Source organism: Otolemur garnettii, unplaced genomic scaffold (genome assembly GCF_000181295.1).
Source record: "Otolemur garnettii isolate 467f Iridium unplaced genomic scaffold, OtoGar3 scaffold00012, whole genome shotgun sequence".
Taxonomy (NCBI): domain Eukaryota; kingdom Metazoa; phylum Chordata; class Mammalia; order Primates; family Galagidae; genus Otolemur; species Otolemur garnettii.
In genome coordinates this window covers 15,002,888-15,019,691 of record NW_003852407.1, presented here as the reverse complement: position 1 = coordinate 15,019,691, position 16,804 = coordinate 15,002,888, and the positions used below count along the sequence as shown (strand labels likewise).

Below are 16,804 nucleotides of genomic sequence, written 5' to 3'. Positions count from 1 at the left end.
TTTTTTTATATCTTGCAATATTTACAATATACTTACCAGTTGGGCATCCCTAATCCATAAAATATGAAATGCTGCAATAAGAATTTTTCTGAATGTCATGTTAGTACCCCAAAAGTTTTAGATTTTTTCAAGCATTTCTAATTCTGAATTTTTGGATTAGGAATATTCTATCTATCTATACTTCTGTTAGCCACAATAGAAAGGTTATACTACCCCGAAAACCTAGAATACTGCTGCTTTTTAAAGAAGAAAACGAGTTGTTTTGCATACATAGCAGGATAAGTAGTTCAAGTAGACAAATATAGGAGTATGAAGAGACACAAGTGTCAGATATATTGAGGTCGATAGCTCGTGAGGGGTTTAAATTTACTGGCAAGGGTGAATCTCCTCTGCTTGAAGATAGGTTGCAGAATGAAATGACTTTTTTTAAGAAGCTTTCAGTCTGTTCCTCATGGCTGGAGCTGGTAGGCCCCAGCTTGCTGTGTTTAGCTCTGCTTCACAAAGCACCATTCACACAACTTCACGGATCAGCCTTTCAATGTCTAGAGAACTTAGTGTGCAGACCATTTTCAGTGGTCTTTATTTTCAGGAATTTCCCCTTTTCGAAATTGGAAATTTTCAGGTGTCAATCACTGTTATGCAGTTCACCTTATAAAGAGACTTTGAGGGTGAGGGATGTGTTAATAGTGGGTTTTCTCTTCTGCAATTCTAGGCTAGTTCCTGTAACTCATAAAAAGCTGAATTGATTTAAAGTGGCTTTTCTAATTTGGGAAAATATTTCTCCTTGGGATCTAGCTGAAACATAGAACTTTTAAACAAAAGAGAAATTTCTGAGAAGGTTAGAAGCAAGAGAAAATGCATGGCTTTCAATAGAAATGTTTGTAACCTTCTCTTTAGTGTCTACAGTGAATGCTTGAAAACGCATATTCTTTTTGAGTATTATATGAAAAGAAAACTATAAAAATATGAAATCAAAGTTCTGCTCAATTTAGTACATTGATAGCCTGTAAGGATATCTTCATTGATAGTTTTTAAGGATATCTTCATATGAACTTTTAAATAAATTTCCTTACTTTTAAATTTGGAGAAATAAACCTAAAATCTGCATTGTTTGCTAGAAAACCATAGAGTTTGATGACCGGAGCAAAAGGCAGAATCTAAAGCCTCTGAGTTCTGAGTCTGTTTCTGCCCCATCTTGTTTTGCAGTTGTGTGAGAAACAAGGTAGGAACAATCTCATTCAGTATCTTCCCATGGCTCATGTTTTTGTTCATGATCAGCAAGAATGAATATAGTCTGGTAGAGACTGAGTGTGTGGTTTGACTCTCGTTTTCCTCTGTAAGTGTCCTGCACATTGAGATTTTCTTCCCCCTCACTAACCAATTACTGTCATCTGGAAGTTGAAAATCAATGTAGCCTTGCGTTTATTTTTCCATAAATTTGTTTTTTAATTAAATGGAAAATTTCAGACTTACATTAGTGGGTTATACTCTCGTGTAGATCACAACTTGATAAACGGGTGTAAACTTTTATGTGAAATTCTTGTGTACATCTGCTAACTACTTCGTTTTGGAATGAGATTTTCTTTTACTAATAATCTGTTTTCGTTTGCATATGTTATCACTGAGAAACAAACTAGATATGTAATTTGGACCTCAGTATTTAGTTCAGGAAATGTATCCTTTTTTTCAAAGCATATAAGAAAAGGAAATGATTGTGAGGTAAGCAGTATGACATGGTCAGAAACTGTATTTGTTTCAAGATGGGAAAATCTTCTAAGGTAAGAAAAACTTAAGACTTAACTCTGCCTGGGAGGTCAGTGAAAGCTTAGAGAGAGAGATAACATAAAAACTAACTTTTGAAGGACAAGGAGCAATTTCTTAGGCTTGGGGGCAGGCAGACAGTATATGCTCTCTTTCTGTGTCGTGTAGTATGCAGGTACACAAAGTGAAGGGAGTACCTGTTACAGTGATAATCTTTGGGTTCTGTATTTCCCTGTGAGTCTTATGTCTAAAGGACTGCATTAGAGTTGGACCCAGATGGTCTTACCTCAGGGTAGCCCTGGATAAAACAGCTTTCTTTTCTGAAGCTTTTTTTCCTGACGTGGAAATAGCATTACTTTGAACCTACTAAAACAGTTGGGATAATGGTGAACCCTGAAGTGACGTCAAACTTGTGTTCTGGCGAGGGTTGCCTATAGTTTCTCAAGTCTCTCTCTTTAACTGGTGTGGCCTCTCTGTGGCAGTGCACAGAGCTGACTACATCGAAATTTTATTAATGCCTTCTTCTCTGCCTTCTCTTTACACGTTGCTGTTACAGTGGCCCTCATCTCTTCTCACAGTTGGAATATTACTTTCCCCAGGAGGCTATCCCTAGCTCCGTGGTCACTGAGGTCCTCTTAGGAAGCACTTGTATGATGCTTCCTAAGTCATTTATTCCTCTTTGCATTTGATGACCTGCCTTCCTTGCCCCTTGCAGGAGATAGTGATGCCTTACTTGTTATTGTATGTCTAACATCCAGCTCAGTCACAGATATTAGTGTATTCAGTAAGTTTATTCATTCAATAAATATTTATTGAGCATGTAGTATTATGTAGGCTAAGGAATTCGGCAGCAAACAAACATACAAATATTCCTGACCTTATAGAGTTTCTTTCTTTCTTTTTTTTTGTATATATATATTTTTTTTTATTTCAGATTAATATGGGGGTAGAAATGACTAGGTTACGTTGACTGCATTTCTTTTTGTTTAATACATCTAATTTTATTAATTTTAATTAAATCCTTATTGTTTAGGGTTTGTTAAGGGTACAATTAGGCTACACTGATTGCATTTGTTAGATAAGATCCCTCTTGTACTTGTATCCTGCCTCCAAGAGGTGTGCCATACACCATGTCCCCGCTTCCCCTCTATCCTCCCCTCTCTCTGCTGCCTCATTCCACTACCTCCCCCCTTGTATTAGCTCATCTACTGCCTTCATATTAGAACTAAGTACATTGGATTCTTGCTTTTCCGTGCTTGTGATGCTTTACTAAGAAGAATGTGTTCTATCCAGGTTAATAGGAAAGATGTAAAGTCTCCATCTTTTTAATGGCTGAATATTATTCCATGGTATACATATACCACAGCTTGTTAATCCATTCCTGGATTGGTGTGCATTTAGGTTGTTTCTACATTTTGGCAATTGTAAATTGAGCTGCAATAAACAGTCTAGTGTAAATGTCCTTATGATAAAATGTTTTTTTTCCTTCTGGGTAGATGCCCAGTCATGGAATTGCAGGGTCAAACAGGAGATCTAATTTGAGTTCTTTGAGGATTCTCCATATTCATTCCAAAAAGGTTGTATCAGTTTGCAGTCCCAGCAGCAGTGTAAAAGTGTTCCCTTCTCTCTATATCCATGCCAACATATGCAGCTTTGAAACTGTAATGTGGGCCATTCTCATGGAGGCAAGGGTAGGTGATATCTCAGAGTAGTTTTGATCGGGGTTTCTCTGATGATTAGGAACAATGAGTATTTTTTCATGTTTATAAGACATTCATCTGTCTTTTTTAGAGAAAGTTCTATTCATGTCTCCTGCCCAGTGATATAAGGGATTGTTTGGTCTTTTTTTGTTGATTAATTTGAGTTCTCTATAGATCCTAGTTATCAAGCTTTTGTCCGATTCATGATATGTAAATATCTTTTCATTTTGAAGGTTGTCTGTTTGCTTTGGTTGTTGTTTCCTTAGCTGTACAGAAACTTTTCAGATTAATTAAGTCCCATTTGCTTATGTTTGTTGTTGTTGCAATTGCCACGGAAGTCTGCTTCATAAAATCTTTCCCCAGGCCAGTATCTTCAGGTGTTTTCCCCACACTTTCTTTAGGGATTTTTATTGTTTCATGCCTTAGGTTTAAATCTTTAATCCATCTTGAATCCATTTTTGTAAATGGTGAGAGGTGCGGGTCCAGTTTCAGTCTTTTACATGTGGTTATCTAGTTCTCCTAACACCATTCATGGAATAGGGATTTTTTTTCCTCAGCGTATATTCTTGTTTGGTTTATAAAAGATCAGGTGGCTATAAGATTGTTTTATTTGATGGTTTTCTATTCTGTTCCAAATGTTAGTGTCTCAATTTTTGTGCCATTATCACACTGTTTTGATCACTGTGGCCTCCTAGTACAGCCTAAAGTCTGGTAGTGAGATACCCCCAGCTTTGTTTTTATTACTAAGAATTGCCTTGGCTATACAAGGTTTTTTCTGGTTCCATACAAAACAAAGAATTATTTTTTCCAAATTTTGAAAGTATGGTGATGGTATTTTAATGGGGATGGAATTAAAGCTGTAGATTGCTTTGGGAAGTATAGACATTTTAATGATATTGATTCTTCCCAGCCATGAGTGCAGTATGTTCTTCCATTTGTTAGTATCTTCTGCTATTTCTTTTCTTCAGGTTTCATAATTTTCTTTATAGAGTTCCTTCACCTCTTTTGTTAGGTATATTCCTAGGAATTTCATTTTTTTGAGGCTACCATGAAGGGAATTGTGTCCTTCAGTATCTTCTCCTCTTGTTATTGGTGCATTCAAAGGCTACTGATTTGTGGACACTGATTTTATTTCCTGAGACATTATTATATTTTTTGATCACTTCCAGTAGTCTTGTGGTTGAACCTTTGGGTTTCTCTAAGATCATATCATCAGCAAAGAGCAAAAGGTTGACCACCTCTGCCCCCATTTGGATGCCCTTATTTCCTTCTCTTGCCTGATTGTATGAGCTAGAACTTAAAGCACTATTTTGAATAGTCATGGTGATAGAGGACAACCTTGTCTGATTCCAGTTCTAAGTGGAAAAGCTTTCAGTTTTACTACATTCAGTATAATATTAGCTGTGGGTTTGTCATAGATAGCTTTGATCAGTTTAAGAAATTAAAAAATGTGCCACCTATGCCTAAATTCTTAAGTGTTCTAATTAGAAAAGGATGTTGAATTTTACTGAATGCTTTTTCTGCATGTATTGAGAACATCATGTGGCCTTTGTTTTTGCTTCTATTGATATGGTGAATTATATTTGTGGACTTGTATATGTTAAACCAGCCTTGCATTCCTGGGATGAAACCTACTTGATTGTGATGAATGATTTTTTAATGATAAGCTGAATGGCTAGGATTTTGTTGAGAATATTTGCATCTATATTCATTAGTGAAATCGGTCTGAAATTCTCCTTTTTAGTTGGGTCTTTTCCTGGTTTTGGTGTCAGGGTAATGTTTGCTTTGTAGAACGTGTTGTGGAATAGTTCTTCCTTCTCAATTTTTTTGGGATAATTTCTGCAGTATGAGTATAAGCTCTTCTTTGAAGGTTTGATAGAATTCTAGTGTGAAACAATCTGGACCAGGGGATTTTTTTTTGTTTGGAGCTTTTTTATTGTTTCTTCAATTCTAGTTTTTGAAATTGGTCTGTTCAAGAGATCTATTTCTTCTTAAGTCTAGGAAGAGGGTGTGATTTTAGGTATTGATCCATTTTCTCAACACTGTCAAATTTCTGGGCATAGAATTTCTTGCAGGTCTTGATCTCTTGTATCTCTGTGGCATCTGTCGTTATTTCCTCTTTATTGTTTCTGATTGAGGTTACTAGAGATTTTACTTTTCTGTTTCTAGTTAGTCTGGCCAAAGGTTTATCTATTTTATTTTTTTTTTCAAAAAACCAACTCCTTGTTTTATTAATTTTATAAATGATTCTTTTGTTTTCAGTTTCATTAATCTCTGATTTTTGGATATGTCTTTTCTTCTGCTATGTTTGGGATTAGATTGTTCTTCTTTTTCCAATTTTATAAGATGGTTCATGATTTTGTTGATGTGCTCTCTTTCTGTTTTTTGAATGTATGTATCTAATGTGATAACTTTCCCTCTTAACGCTGCTATTGTAATATCCCACAGGTTTGGTAACTTGAGTCTTCATTATTGTTATGTTTGAGGAGTTAAACAATTTCCTCTTAGCTATCATTAGTATAACGTTGTTTAATTTCTAAGTCTTTGTGTAGTGATGGACATTTTTGTTGGAGTTGAGTTCCACCTTTGTTGCTTTGTGGTCTAGGATAAAAGGTACAATTTCTATTCTTCTAATTTTGCTGAGGCTTTGTATCTTAGGATGTGGTTGACTTTGGAGTATGTACCACAAGCTGAAGAGGAAATTGTATATTCCTTAGCTTCTGATTTCTATTTGCTTGAAATGCTATTTTCCATCCTGTAATCCTGAGTCTTGAGTTGTCTTTCAAGGCTAGGTTTGTCTCCTGGAGATAGCATATGGATGACTTGTGCTTTTTTATCTAATTAGCCAGCCTGTGCTTCTTCAGTGGTGAATTCAGTCCATTGACATTTGTTGAAAGAATTGATAAATATGGTGGAATTCTATTCATCTTATTTTGTGAAAGTCCACTGTGTAGTTTTACCCTTTGTGCCATTGTGGAAGCTAAGTTTTTTCCTTTAGCTTTTGAGTATTTACTTTGCTGGTGGCCTATTGTGGTGGTCAGTGTTGAGAACAGGTCTGCGTATTTCCTATAGATCTGGTCATGTTGTGGCAAATTTCCTTAATGTTTGTATATCCACAAAAGATTTGGTTTCTCCATCAGTTTTGAAGCTTCCTTTAGCAGGATATAGAATTCTGGGCTAAAAATTGTTTTGTTTAGAAATCTTGAAGGTGAATGACTACACTCTTCTGACTTGAAAGGTTTCAGTTGAAAAGTCTCCTGTCATCCTAATGGTGCTGCCTCTGTAGGTCAGTTGGCATTTACTCCTGGCTGTTTGCAACACTTTTTCTTTCATCTTGTCTTTGGACAGGTTCATTGCAATGTGTCTTGGAGAAGTTCCGTTTGAGTTGAGATCACCTTGGGTTCGATATCCATCTGAAAGGAGTGTGTCAGGATCTTTAGTAAAACTCGGGAAGTTTTCATTTATGTTCATCTCTTGTAGGGCTTCCATTCCTTTGAGACAATCTACTTCACCTTCAGGAATCCCTGTTATTTATATGTTTGAATGCTTCATGGAGTCTTGTAGTTCTCTAAGTGTCTGTTCTGCTTTCTCACTTCTTCTTTTCTCTATGACTATCTGGGCTAACTCGAAAACTTTATCCTCTAGCTCTGAGGTTCTTTCTTCTCCATGGTCTAACCTATTTTTGATACTTTGCACTGCATCTTTATATTCTCTGATCATCTCCTTCATTTCCTTAAGCTGTGCCATATCCTTTCTATATTCTACATATGTCTCGTCTGTCTTTTGGTTCTGTCTTTCCATTTTCTCTTTCATTCCTTTTATTGTCTTTATCATCCATATTTTAAATTCTCTTTCTATCAAATCCATTAATTTGTTATAGATGGAGTCTTCTGCAGTAGTTGCCTCATGGTGCCTTGGGGGAGTTGTTGTTTTGATTTTTTCATGTTGCCCGAATTTTTCTGTTTGTTCATCCTCATATGTTCTTTCTACTTACTTACCTCCTTGTGTCCTCCTTTTTTCTTCTCATTTCCTCTTTGCTTCAAATTACCTTGTCTCGGCACTTAAGTCAAAAGGAAGAGAAGGGTATAAAGCTGGGAAAAATGAAAGGAAAAGAAACAAAGAAGGAAAAAGAAGGAAGGAGACAAAGGAAAGAAAAAGAAAAAAGGGAAGGGGGATGAATGGAAAGAATTGAAGAACAGAAGTGAATGAGAATAGGAAGAGAGAATGAGAGTGATAGAAGAAATGGTATTGATTGGCACAGTTTTAAGGCCACTCCTGTAATTCAAGGATTTTCAAGAGCTGGGCTGAAAGGGTTCCACAAAATCAAGAGCTTCTTACCAGCCTCAGCATAGCCAAAGTCTTCCTTGTGACCAAAAATTCAAGAATTCTTGCTTTTTTGTTGTTGTTGTTAGATAGAGTCTCACTTTGTTGCCCTTGATAGAGTGCCGTGGTATCTCAGCTCACAGCCACCTCAAACTCTTGGGCTTAAGTGATTTTCTTGCCTCAGCCTCCCAAGTAGCTGGGACTACAAGCACCTGCCACAATGCCCAGCTATTTTTAGAGACAGGGTCTTGCTCTGAGGTCTCGAACTCCTGAGCTCAGGCAGTCCACCTGCCTCAGCCTCCCAGAGTGCTAGGATTACAGGCATGAGCCACCATGCCTGGCCAGGAGTTTTTGCTCTTGATGAAAGTAAAAATGGAAGTTAAGAATAGAACCAACCAAACAAATTAGCAAAAACAACATCCAACAAAACAAGAAAAGCCCAAATAGCCCCAAACTGCAGCTACCTATCGATATAGAGAAGAAAAGGAAGAAAAATAAAGAAAAAAGAAAGTGAAAAAAAGAAAAATAGAAAAACAGAAATAAAAAACTAAAAAAAAATTTATATGTAGCAGAAGGGACCAACTTTAATAGGAATATATGTTGCAATATGTGACCAGAGCTCCTCATGGTACTGTGTTTTTTTTAAGAGATGAAGAACAGAGCCAGCAATCTCTGTGGTCCTTATTCCTAACTTAGGTGCCTTCAATGATCACCTGATTGTTTCCTCAACATTCAGACCCCACAGAGTTGGGATCTTAAAGCTCTCCAGAATCCTTCAGGGGCAGGTCTCACAGTGTCCCCTGACAACAGTTTCCATGGGGTACAGGAGTCCCTCAGCCTATCTCAAGAGTAGAGTTCTGATCCTGGCAGGTGAAATTAAGATGGCCATGCTTTAGCCTCCTGCTAAGACCTTCTCATGATGTTCCCACAGTGGCAACCCCCAGGCTACCCAGACCTTCGTAGTATGGCTGACTTGCCATCCACCAAACTGATGGCAAATCCACTCCAACCTGTATTCAAATCTGGTTGCTGTATACTCTTCAAGTCCACCCCCTCTTCCAAGTTTTCTACTCAATGCACTGCTTCCCCCTAAAAGCAAAAACTCCAGAAAGGCTTCCTCCCATCCTGGATCTTGGTGGGGAGGGGGCGACTGATACCAGTGGGTCTCAATCACTTGCCTAAAGCATCAGATTTCCACTGGTCCAGATCACATACTGTTTCCGGCTCACCACCTCTTTGCTGTGCTCCCTGAGCTACAACTCCAGGCAAGGTACCCTCATCGGGTATGACTGGGTTCTTTCTTTTGTCCCAGTCATTCTAGGAGAGCTCAGCTGAACAATTCTTCTGGTCAGCCATCTTGCTCCACCTCCCACACAGCTTATTTGTTGAATGAATTAATGAACAAATCAGTGAATGAACAAAGCAAGTTATGTACTCCCTGGACAGTCTCTCTCATGCCTTTAGCCACCATGTATAAAATGATTAAGCCCCAAATCTCTTATTTCTACTCAGTGTTCTTCTTTGTATTCCACGCCCAAGGATCTAAGTGTCCCCTGTTGGCCATGTTCACTAGATGCTCCCAAAGCATCTCTATCTAAAGTTGCACTCTCCCCAGGCTTTTTCTTTTTGAAGAAGTACTTCACTTTTTCTCCCTTACATTCTTTTTTCCCCTTTGAAGTATCACTATGAAATAGTAGATTTTTATTTATTCAGTTTTCTTTTTGGAAAATTATTTTTCTATAAATTAGAGTGATTATTTACTTTAGTGCTGAAATTGCCCTATATTTGGCTAATGAGATTCCCCCTTCAGCCTAGCTCCTATTCCTGTGATAACCCCCATCTGCCTTTGAACACTTTTTGCATTATAGCACAACAGGGTGTTTCAAGTTCACTTTGTACTTTCCCTACCCCAGAATGGTATTCGGCCATTTTTCCAATGAGATTTGATTCTAAGAAAGGTGGATTTTTTTTAATTAAATGATTCACCTTTACTTTTCTCACAGAGGCCTCCCTTCATTTGCTTCTGTATTAGATTAGGATTACAAAGTGCCAGATAGAAGCATCCCTACTATCTGAGACAAGGGTGAGGAGGGATGGTGAGGGTGGACTCCTCCAGGCCAGAGGAATTCTTCCGGCTTAAGATTAATCTCTTTCTACTTTGGCTGCCTTCTAGTCCTTCCTCCTTTCACTTCTGACTTTTATCTCACACAGAGTTTTTATTCTTTCATTCATTTCCTTATTCATTTGATGTTTGATCTTTAATTTCATTCTGGTATATAATGAATTTTAGGGTGAAGACTTTGAGCATTGCAGATTACCATTTCCTGTAGCCATTTCATCTAATTAATTAATTCAGTGTTTAGGTTTTGATGTGATTTTGTTTACTACTAATTGATATTTATATTATCCTCTGAAGACTTCTTGGTTTAAAGAGGTTATGATAACTGCTATCTCTCTCCGTGTGTAAATGGGGGTTGGGCAGACCCCAGTGCGTTGTGTTCATGTGGTGGTTTGGTTTTCTACATCTATTTTGCTCTTTTCTGTTAGTTGGCCATGGTTGAGTTAAATACATCTTCTCTTTCGTTGTACCCCCCAAATCAAATCAATGAAGAGAACACTTTACCCACATTAAATCCCTCTCTCCTGATGGAGGGTTGAAATCTTATTGTGCTAGGGAGGAAGAAAAAGGGGAGCATTTTAAAATCTGTTGTATCAAGAAAGACATAAAAAATTGATGAACGTAGGACTACCTGTTTTTATATTCCACCACATAGCATGTGTTTAAATGAATTTGCCTATAATTTGTCTCAAATGCTGACATTTAACTCCTAGGCTGTATAATTGTGCTTGATTTTTCCAGAGTAAAATTCATATTCTGTGACCAGGCTAATATGTTCACATACTATAAAAATTACTGCCTATGGTAACAGCTAGAATAAAAAATTCTTTTTATATACGTAATAGCTGGCAGAGACTCCTGGGACCACCACAAATCATTTCTGTCTCTTGCAGTTTGCTGGCAAAATGTGTGGAAGTATAAAACCATCCTGGGCTGACACAGATTGAACTTTGAAAACCTATTAGCTTATTTAGACCACTGTTCATAGTGTTGTTGTTGTTATTTTTTTAAAGATGCCTAACATTCAACGGGCTCTTCTAATTAATGTATTCTCTAAGCTTAGTAACCTGCCCTTTTCTGGGGAACCACCTTCTTTGGCCCATCTCTGGCTCTTTTTTTTTTTTTGGTTAAAGGTTAATAATGAGAATAATGAAGTAATTGGTTATTTATGCAGTCATGATTGGCAAAAGTTATTAGAACAAGAATCTGCCCAGAAGCAATGATTAGGTTATAAAATGTTAAGGAATACTGAAATCAGTCACCATTTTGACATTTAAGAAATGCTATTCCCACCCATAATCATGATGACCTGTTGCAAGGGCATTTATACAGAATAATCCCATTGGACAGGAATTCTTACACCAAGAGCATACATAAGTAAGTGTTAAGGGAGAGATTCAGAAATGATCTGAAGGACTAAAGAGTCAGGGGAGGAAATTACCACAATAAGAAATAAGGAGCAGAACTCTCTGTTGGAGAGAACTATCTCCCAGGCATCTATCTAATCTATGAAGTTAGATGGCCTTTCCTATTTAGTATTTTCATCTTGAGGACCTGCAAGTTTTAGGAGTTATGAGCGAGGGTACCCCAGGTTAGGTCCTGTTCTTTATATAAAACTATAAAAAATATATGGAGGTCTATGAGCAGAAAATTTTCTGATGATGGTTTTATTAATGAAATATTGACTTCACCGATGTTATGCAAAACAAAGCAAATACCAAATTATAATCCCTTTATGTTTAATATAGTTATGAACTTTCTGTGTAAATTGGCAGTAATTATTTTTACCAGAAGTTATCACTTCTACTCAGGATTTAGATTTTTTAATAACAGCTTTACTGAGATACAATTCACATACAATACAGTTCTCCCTTTCCAGTGCACCATTGTATGGTTTTGAGTATATTCCCAAAGGTGTTGCAGACAATACAGAACATGTTCATTACATACCTATTAACAGTTACGCCCAATGTCCTTTCCCACAACCCCTAGCACCCACTTTCTGTCCGTATGGATTTGTCTATTCTGAACATTTTATATAAATGAAATCATGTAATATAAATCCTTTTGTGTCTGGCTTTTATTCAGCATAATGTTTTCAAGGTTCATCCATGTTGTACTAGGTAGCAGTAGTACAACGTGGTTGAATAATATTTAATTACAAGCTATTCCACATTTTGTTTATTCATTTATCAGTTGGTGGACATGTAGGCTGTTTTCACTTTTCTACTACTATGCGTAATACTGTTCTGAAAATGCACGTATAAGTTGTTGCATGGACATATGTTTTTGGTTGTCATAGTTATATACGTGGAAGTGGAATTGCTGGGTCATACGGTATATCTATGTCTAATTTTTTAAAACACTACCAAGTTATTTTCCAAAGTGGCAGCACAATTTCACATTCCTATTAGCTATATAGGAGGATTCCATTTTCTTCATGTCTTCATAAACACTTGTTATTGTAAGTCTTTTTGACTCTGGCCATCCTAGTGGATGTAAAGTAGTATCTTACTGTGTTTTTGATCTGCATTCCCCTAATGGCTAATTATGTTGAGTGGCTTGTGCTTCTTGGTCGTTTGTTTTGGGAAATGTCACTTCAAAGTCTTTGCCCTTTTTTAAATTGGGTCAACCATCTTTTTAATTGTTGAGTTGTATGTTGTCTTTATATAACTGGACACTGGTCCTTTATCATATGATTTCCAAATATTTTCTCTCGTTCTGGGGTTGTCTTTTTAAATTTCTTCGTCGTATTCTTTAAAGCATACAGTTCTAAATTTTTTCCTTGGAGACAAGAGTCTCTGGGGTAGAGTGCAGTGGCGTCATTATAGCTACTTGCAAACTCAGATTCTCCTGCCTCAGTCTCATAAGTAGCTTGGATTACAGGCACATACCACTATGCCTAGCTAAGTTTTCTATTTTTTATACAGACAGAGTCTCCCTCTTGCTCAGGCCAATCTTAAACTCCTGTGCTCAAGTGATCCTCCTGCCTCAGCCTCCCAGAGTGCTAGGGTTATAGGTGTGAGCCACTGCACCCACCCAAGTTTTAAATTTTGAAGAAGTCCAAATTACCTAGTTTTTCTTTGGTTGCTTGTACTTTTAAGTGATCGTTGCCTAATCCAAGGTCACAAAAATGTAATTTTATGTGTTTTCATGTTTTATAGTTTTAATTTTTACATACAGACAATCTGTTTTCATTTAGTTTTTTGTATAGTGTGAGGCAGGAGTTCCTTTGCATGGTTCTGTGTTTGTTTTTTGTTTTCAAATTTAATGAATTGAGAGATAAATTTGTTTTCAAATGGAATGACTATAGCTACTCTGTGAATTATTGTTTTATGATTTGAGGAGGGGGGATGCATGTACTGTTTTCGTCTGAAGATTTTATTTTTACCTACTCTCTCACTAAATATCACTGCCTTCCTGTCTTGGTTTTGTTTATTGGAATTCCGAAAGCAACACTGGTGGATGCAGATTGAATCAGGTTTTTAGGTTTTTTTCCCTTAATTTGCAATCTCACCTCTTCAGCTACAGTACAGAGAATGCCAAGAACTTCTAAGCCTCTATCAGAAATATCTATCAGAACAGCAGGAGAAGCTCACCAGCTCTCTCTCAGAACTTGGTGCTGCTAGAATGCGGGAACAGCAGGTAAGCATCTTTGTTCTTGCCTTTAGTGGATCAGCACGGTATCAGAAGAGTCATTTGTCTTTTATATTAATTGTCTCACAGTATATAATACTGTTTTACAACATGCGGATACAGAATGTGATTGAATTGTTGTTGTTTACCTTCCTCTTTCCCTTCCTCTCCTATCCTGGGGCCCAGAGGTCAGGAATGATTAACCTGAAGCGTCTGTGGGTCAGTCAGTGGGGAAGCTCTGGGTTGTATGATAGAAAAGCACAGCAGGAATAGTAAAGAAAATTCGCTGCTCTGTTACTTAAGGAAGAAGATCAGATGGGCTGTTTGTTACTCATTGTCTTTCTGGAAAACACTAATAAATGTTTCCTAACTCGTGTTGATAATTTTTTAGAATAATAGAAGTGACTTGGTGACATGTACAAACTTTACTTGGACAAAATTAAAATATTTGAGTATGTTTATATTCACATACTAATCACACATTTATGAATATTTATATGTAAATACTTACATACGTGTGCATATGTATACCAGGTGATATATATTATATAATAAATAAAGGTTCAGAACCCTGCCAGTTATGACGTGAAACAGGCTCTAAAGACATACTTCTTGCCCTCTAGCCACGATACATGTGGCTTTTCATACCTATGAGTTAATCTTCAAATGGATGAAGATAAGCTTTATATATTAAAACATAGTTGAAAGAACCATATTCTTTCAGAGTCATTCATACTAAGTATCAAAATATGGTAATATACTACAGTGTTATCCTCCCCTTTGAATAGTGTCAGTTTCCAAAGATCAGGTTTTTTGCAAACCTTTTATACAACACCATTGCTATTCAACCTAGGAACAACTGCTCCTGATGGATTAGAGTTTGGCTAAGGGAACTACAGTTTTGGACATAAAGTTTAACACATATGGAAGAATGAAATGAATATTTTGTTGGAATGTCATATAGCTGAGACTAAACATATTTTTTTTTTGAAATCACAAAATTTTTCAGGATTAGCCAAAGTATAAATGGTTTGCTTGCATTCTAATTTGAAATAGTTTCTTTTGTTCTGTTTTCTGAAAATGTAGCTTATAAAAAGGGAGCAGAGAAAGGTAGTATCTATTCTTGATTGTTTTATATGACTTTGACACATTGAAAACAAATCTAGCAGGGTTTTTTTTTTTGGCCAGGGCTGGGTTTGAACCTACTACCTCCAGCATATGGGGCCAGTGCCCTACTCTTTGAGCCACAGGTACCGCCTAGCAGGGTTTGTTTTGTTTTATTTTTGAGACAGAGTCTCACTCTGTCACCCTGGGTAGAGTGCCATGGCATCATAGCTCACTGCAACTTTAAAACTCTTGGGCACAAGCAATCCTCTTGCCTCAGCCTCCTGAATAGCTGGGACTACAGGTACCAGCCATAATGCCTAGCTAAGCAGTTTTAAGATGACCTTTGCCTATTGCTTTGGGGCAGGCTAGAGAAAATGATAGCATGAAGATCAAATTTCTGTCCTCAGATTGTGCATTTCTGCTTCCTCCCTCCACATGACATAGGTATGTGAAAAGGGCACAAAGCTGAAGGACAACCCATTGCCAGGGGTATGGGAGTGAGGGCAGAGCAACTTTTCATTCACTGGGGTTGAAAACCTTAAGGGGATAGACTGACAGGGAGAAGCAGTCACTGGGGGTCCCTAAAGACATCGTAGATAAGAAAGCCAACCCTTTTCTATCTACTTCTGAAATGGAGGGAAAATAAAACTTTTCCAGGTGTTAGTGGTTTATTTTTAGGTTGTGATTCTTGGAGTTTTCACTAGAGAAGAACCATAGTTAACACTGCCTTTCTTAACCTTGAAAGGAAAAGCTAAAACAATCCCAAGTATTAGAATGAGAATGTTGGCCAAGCACATGGAGGGAATATCCCTCAAAAAGAAACACTTCGATCTTCACTTTGACTTAATGATGAGAAAAATTTAAAACATGTTTTCCGGAAGTACCTAGTGGTCAAGTTTTAGATTATACCATACAAACAGTAAAAATGAAACAAAGTTGAGGGACATTTGTAGACTTTGACAGGGCCTGGAGGAAGAAAATAACTTTCTTTTTGAATAGCAAGTAGAGGTAGTCTTTATTTTCTATGTTGTCTGATTTGTTCTTTATGATAGGCTTCTCTCAGTTGAGCAGGGGTAAGCACTTTCTTTTCACTCCTCAAGGACTTGGGTATATTTGGCCAACAAGTCTATTTCTTGTAGGAAGGGCCTTCTTGTGAAGACTTTGAACATGAATGAGGACGCTGATCTGATTCTATTTCCTCCTCCCATGTAGCTTGTGGCCAAGTTAAATGTCCTCTTTATGTACTCACAAGTAGACTGTGTCCATGTCTGGAATAGCACATTTCTTGTTATTTTGTAATTTCCCTCACCAAGCTTTTTCGTAAACAGGCATTCTGTTGCATCGGTGTTTATACACTCAGAGCCTAATATAGGGCTTGGCTTAATAAATATTTCCTTTTTTATTTATTTTTATTTAACAAATATTTATATGGCATATACTTTGTATGTACTATGACAAGTTACTATAGCACATGTTAAACCATTAAAACTTAAATCAATAAGGTAAGGTAGATTATTATCTACATTTTACAGAGGGACCACAGGGATGAATGAATGACTTGACCAGGTCATTCAGCTAGTAAGCTGACAAAGCCATGACATGGACCCAGCCTGTCTAGCACCACAGATTGTTGAAGAAAGAAATACAAGAAAAACTTGAGATAGCTAAAAGTATGGAATATTTGCTTTAGATGTTCTTGTTTCTATAATTAACTCTCCTTAGCTCTTAATCTGACACAGGTTTTTGAACACCAGAGCAGAAACATGCTAGAGATAGAGGCAGACTGTTTTCTTTCTAAGAAGCCACAGTATCAGGTAAAACATAAAATTGTATTTTCAAAATATATTTTTTAAATCTCACCTTCAGGTTTTTTGATGGAGGTGGCTTAGTTCATTTTTCATGATGTATTCTTTGTCTTTGAAAGACTTTCTATTGGTTGCCATCTGGCTTAAATCTCACATCACAAGTTTTGCTTATAGTTTTATTAAGTCTACAGTTCTTAAGAAGAATGGCCTAGTGTTTGGTTTCCTTTTTTGATTTCTACCATTTCCTTGAAAAGAAATTGCTTTGTTTACAAGGAGAATTTTTTCCTTGCTGTCTCCCAAGGCTCCTTTTTGCTTTGCCTCAATGATGAACACATTGTACATTCATTTTTTTT

The 16,804-nt window shown here is 37.0% G+C and overlaps 1 protein-coding gene across 1 annotated transcript in view; it reads left to right on the top strand.

Annotated features, from left to right (window-relative positions):
- Positions 1-16,804, top strand: part of KIAA1328 (KIAA1328 ortholog) — a 292,039-nt gene that overhangs the window by 108,569 nt on the left and 166,666 nt on the right. The window contains exon 6 of the mRNA XM_023510175.1: positions 13,421-13,548. Coding sequence (XP_023365943.1) covers positions 13,421-13,548 — 128 coding nt within the window. The remainder of the gene's footprint in view (positions 1-13,420; positions 13,549-16,804) is intronic.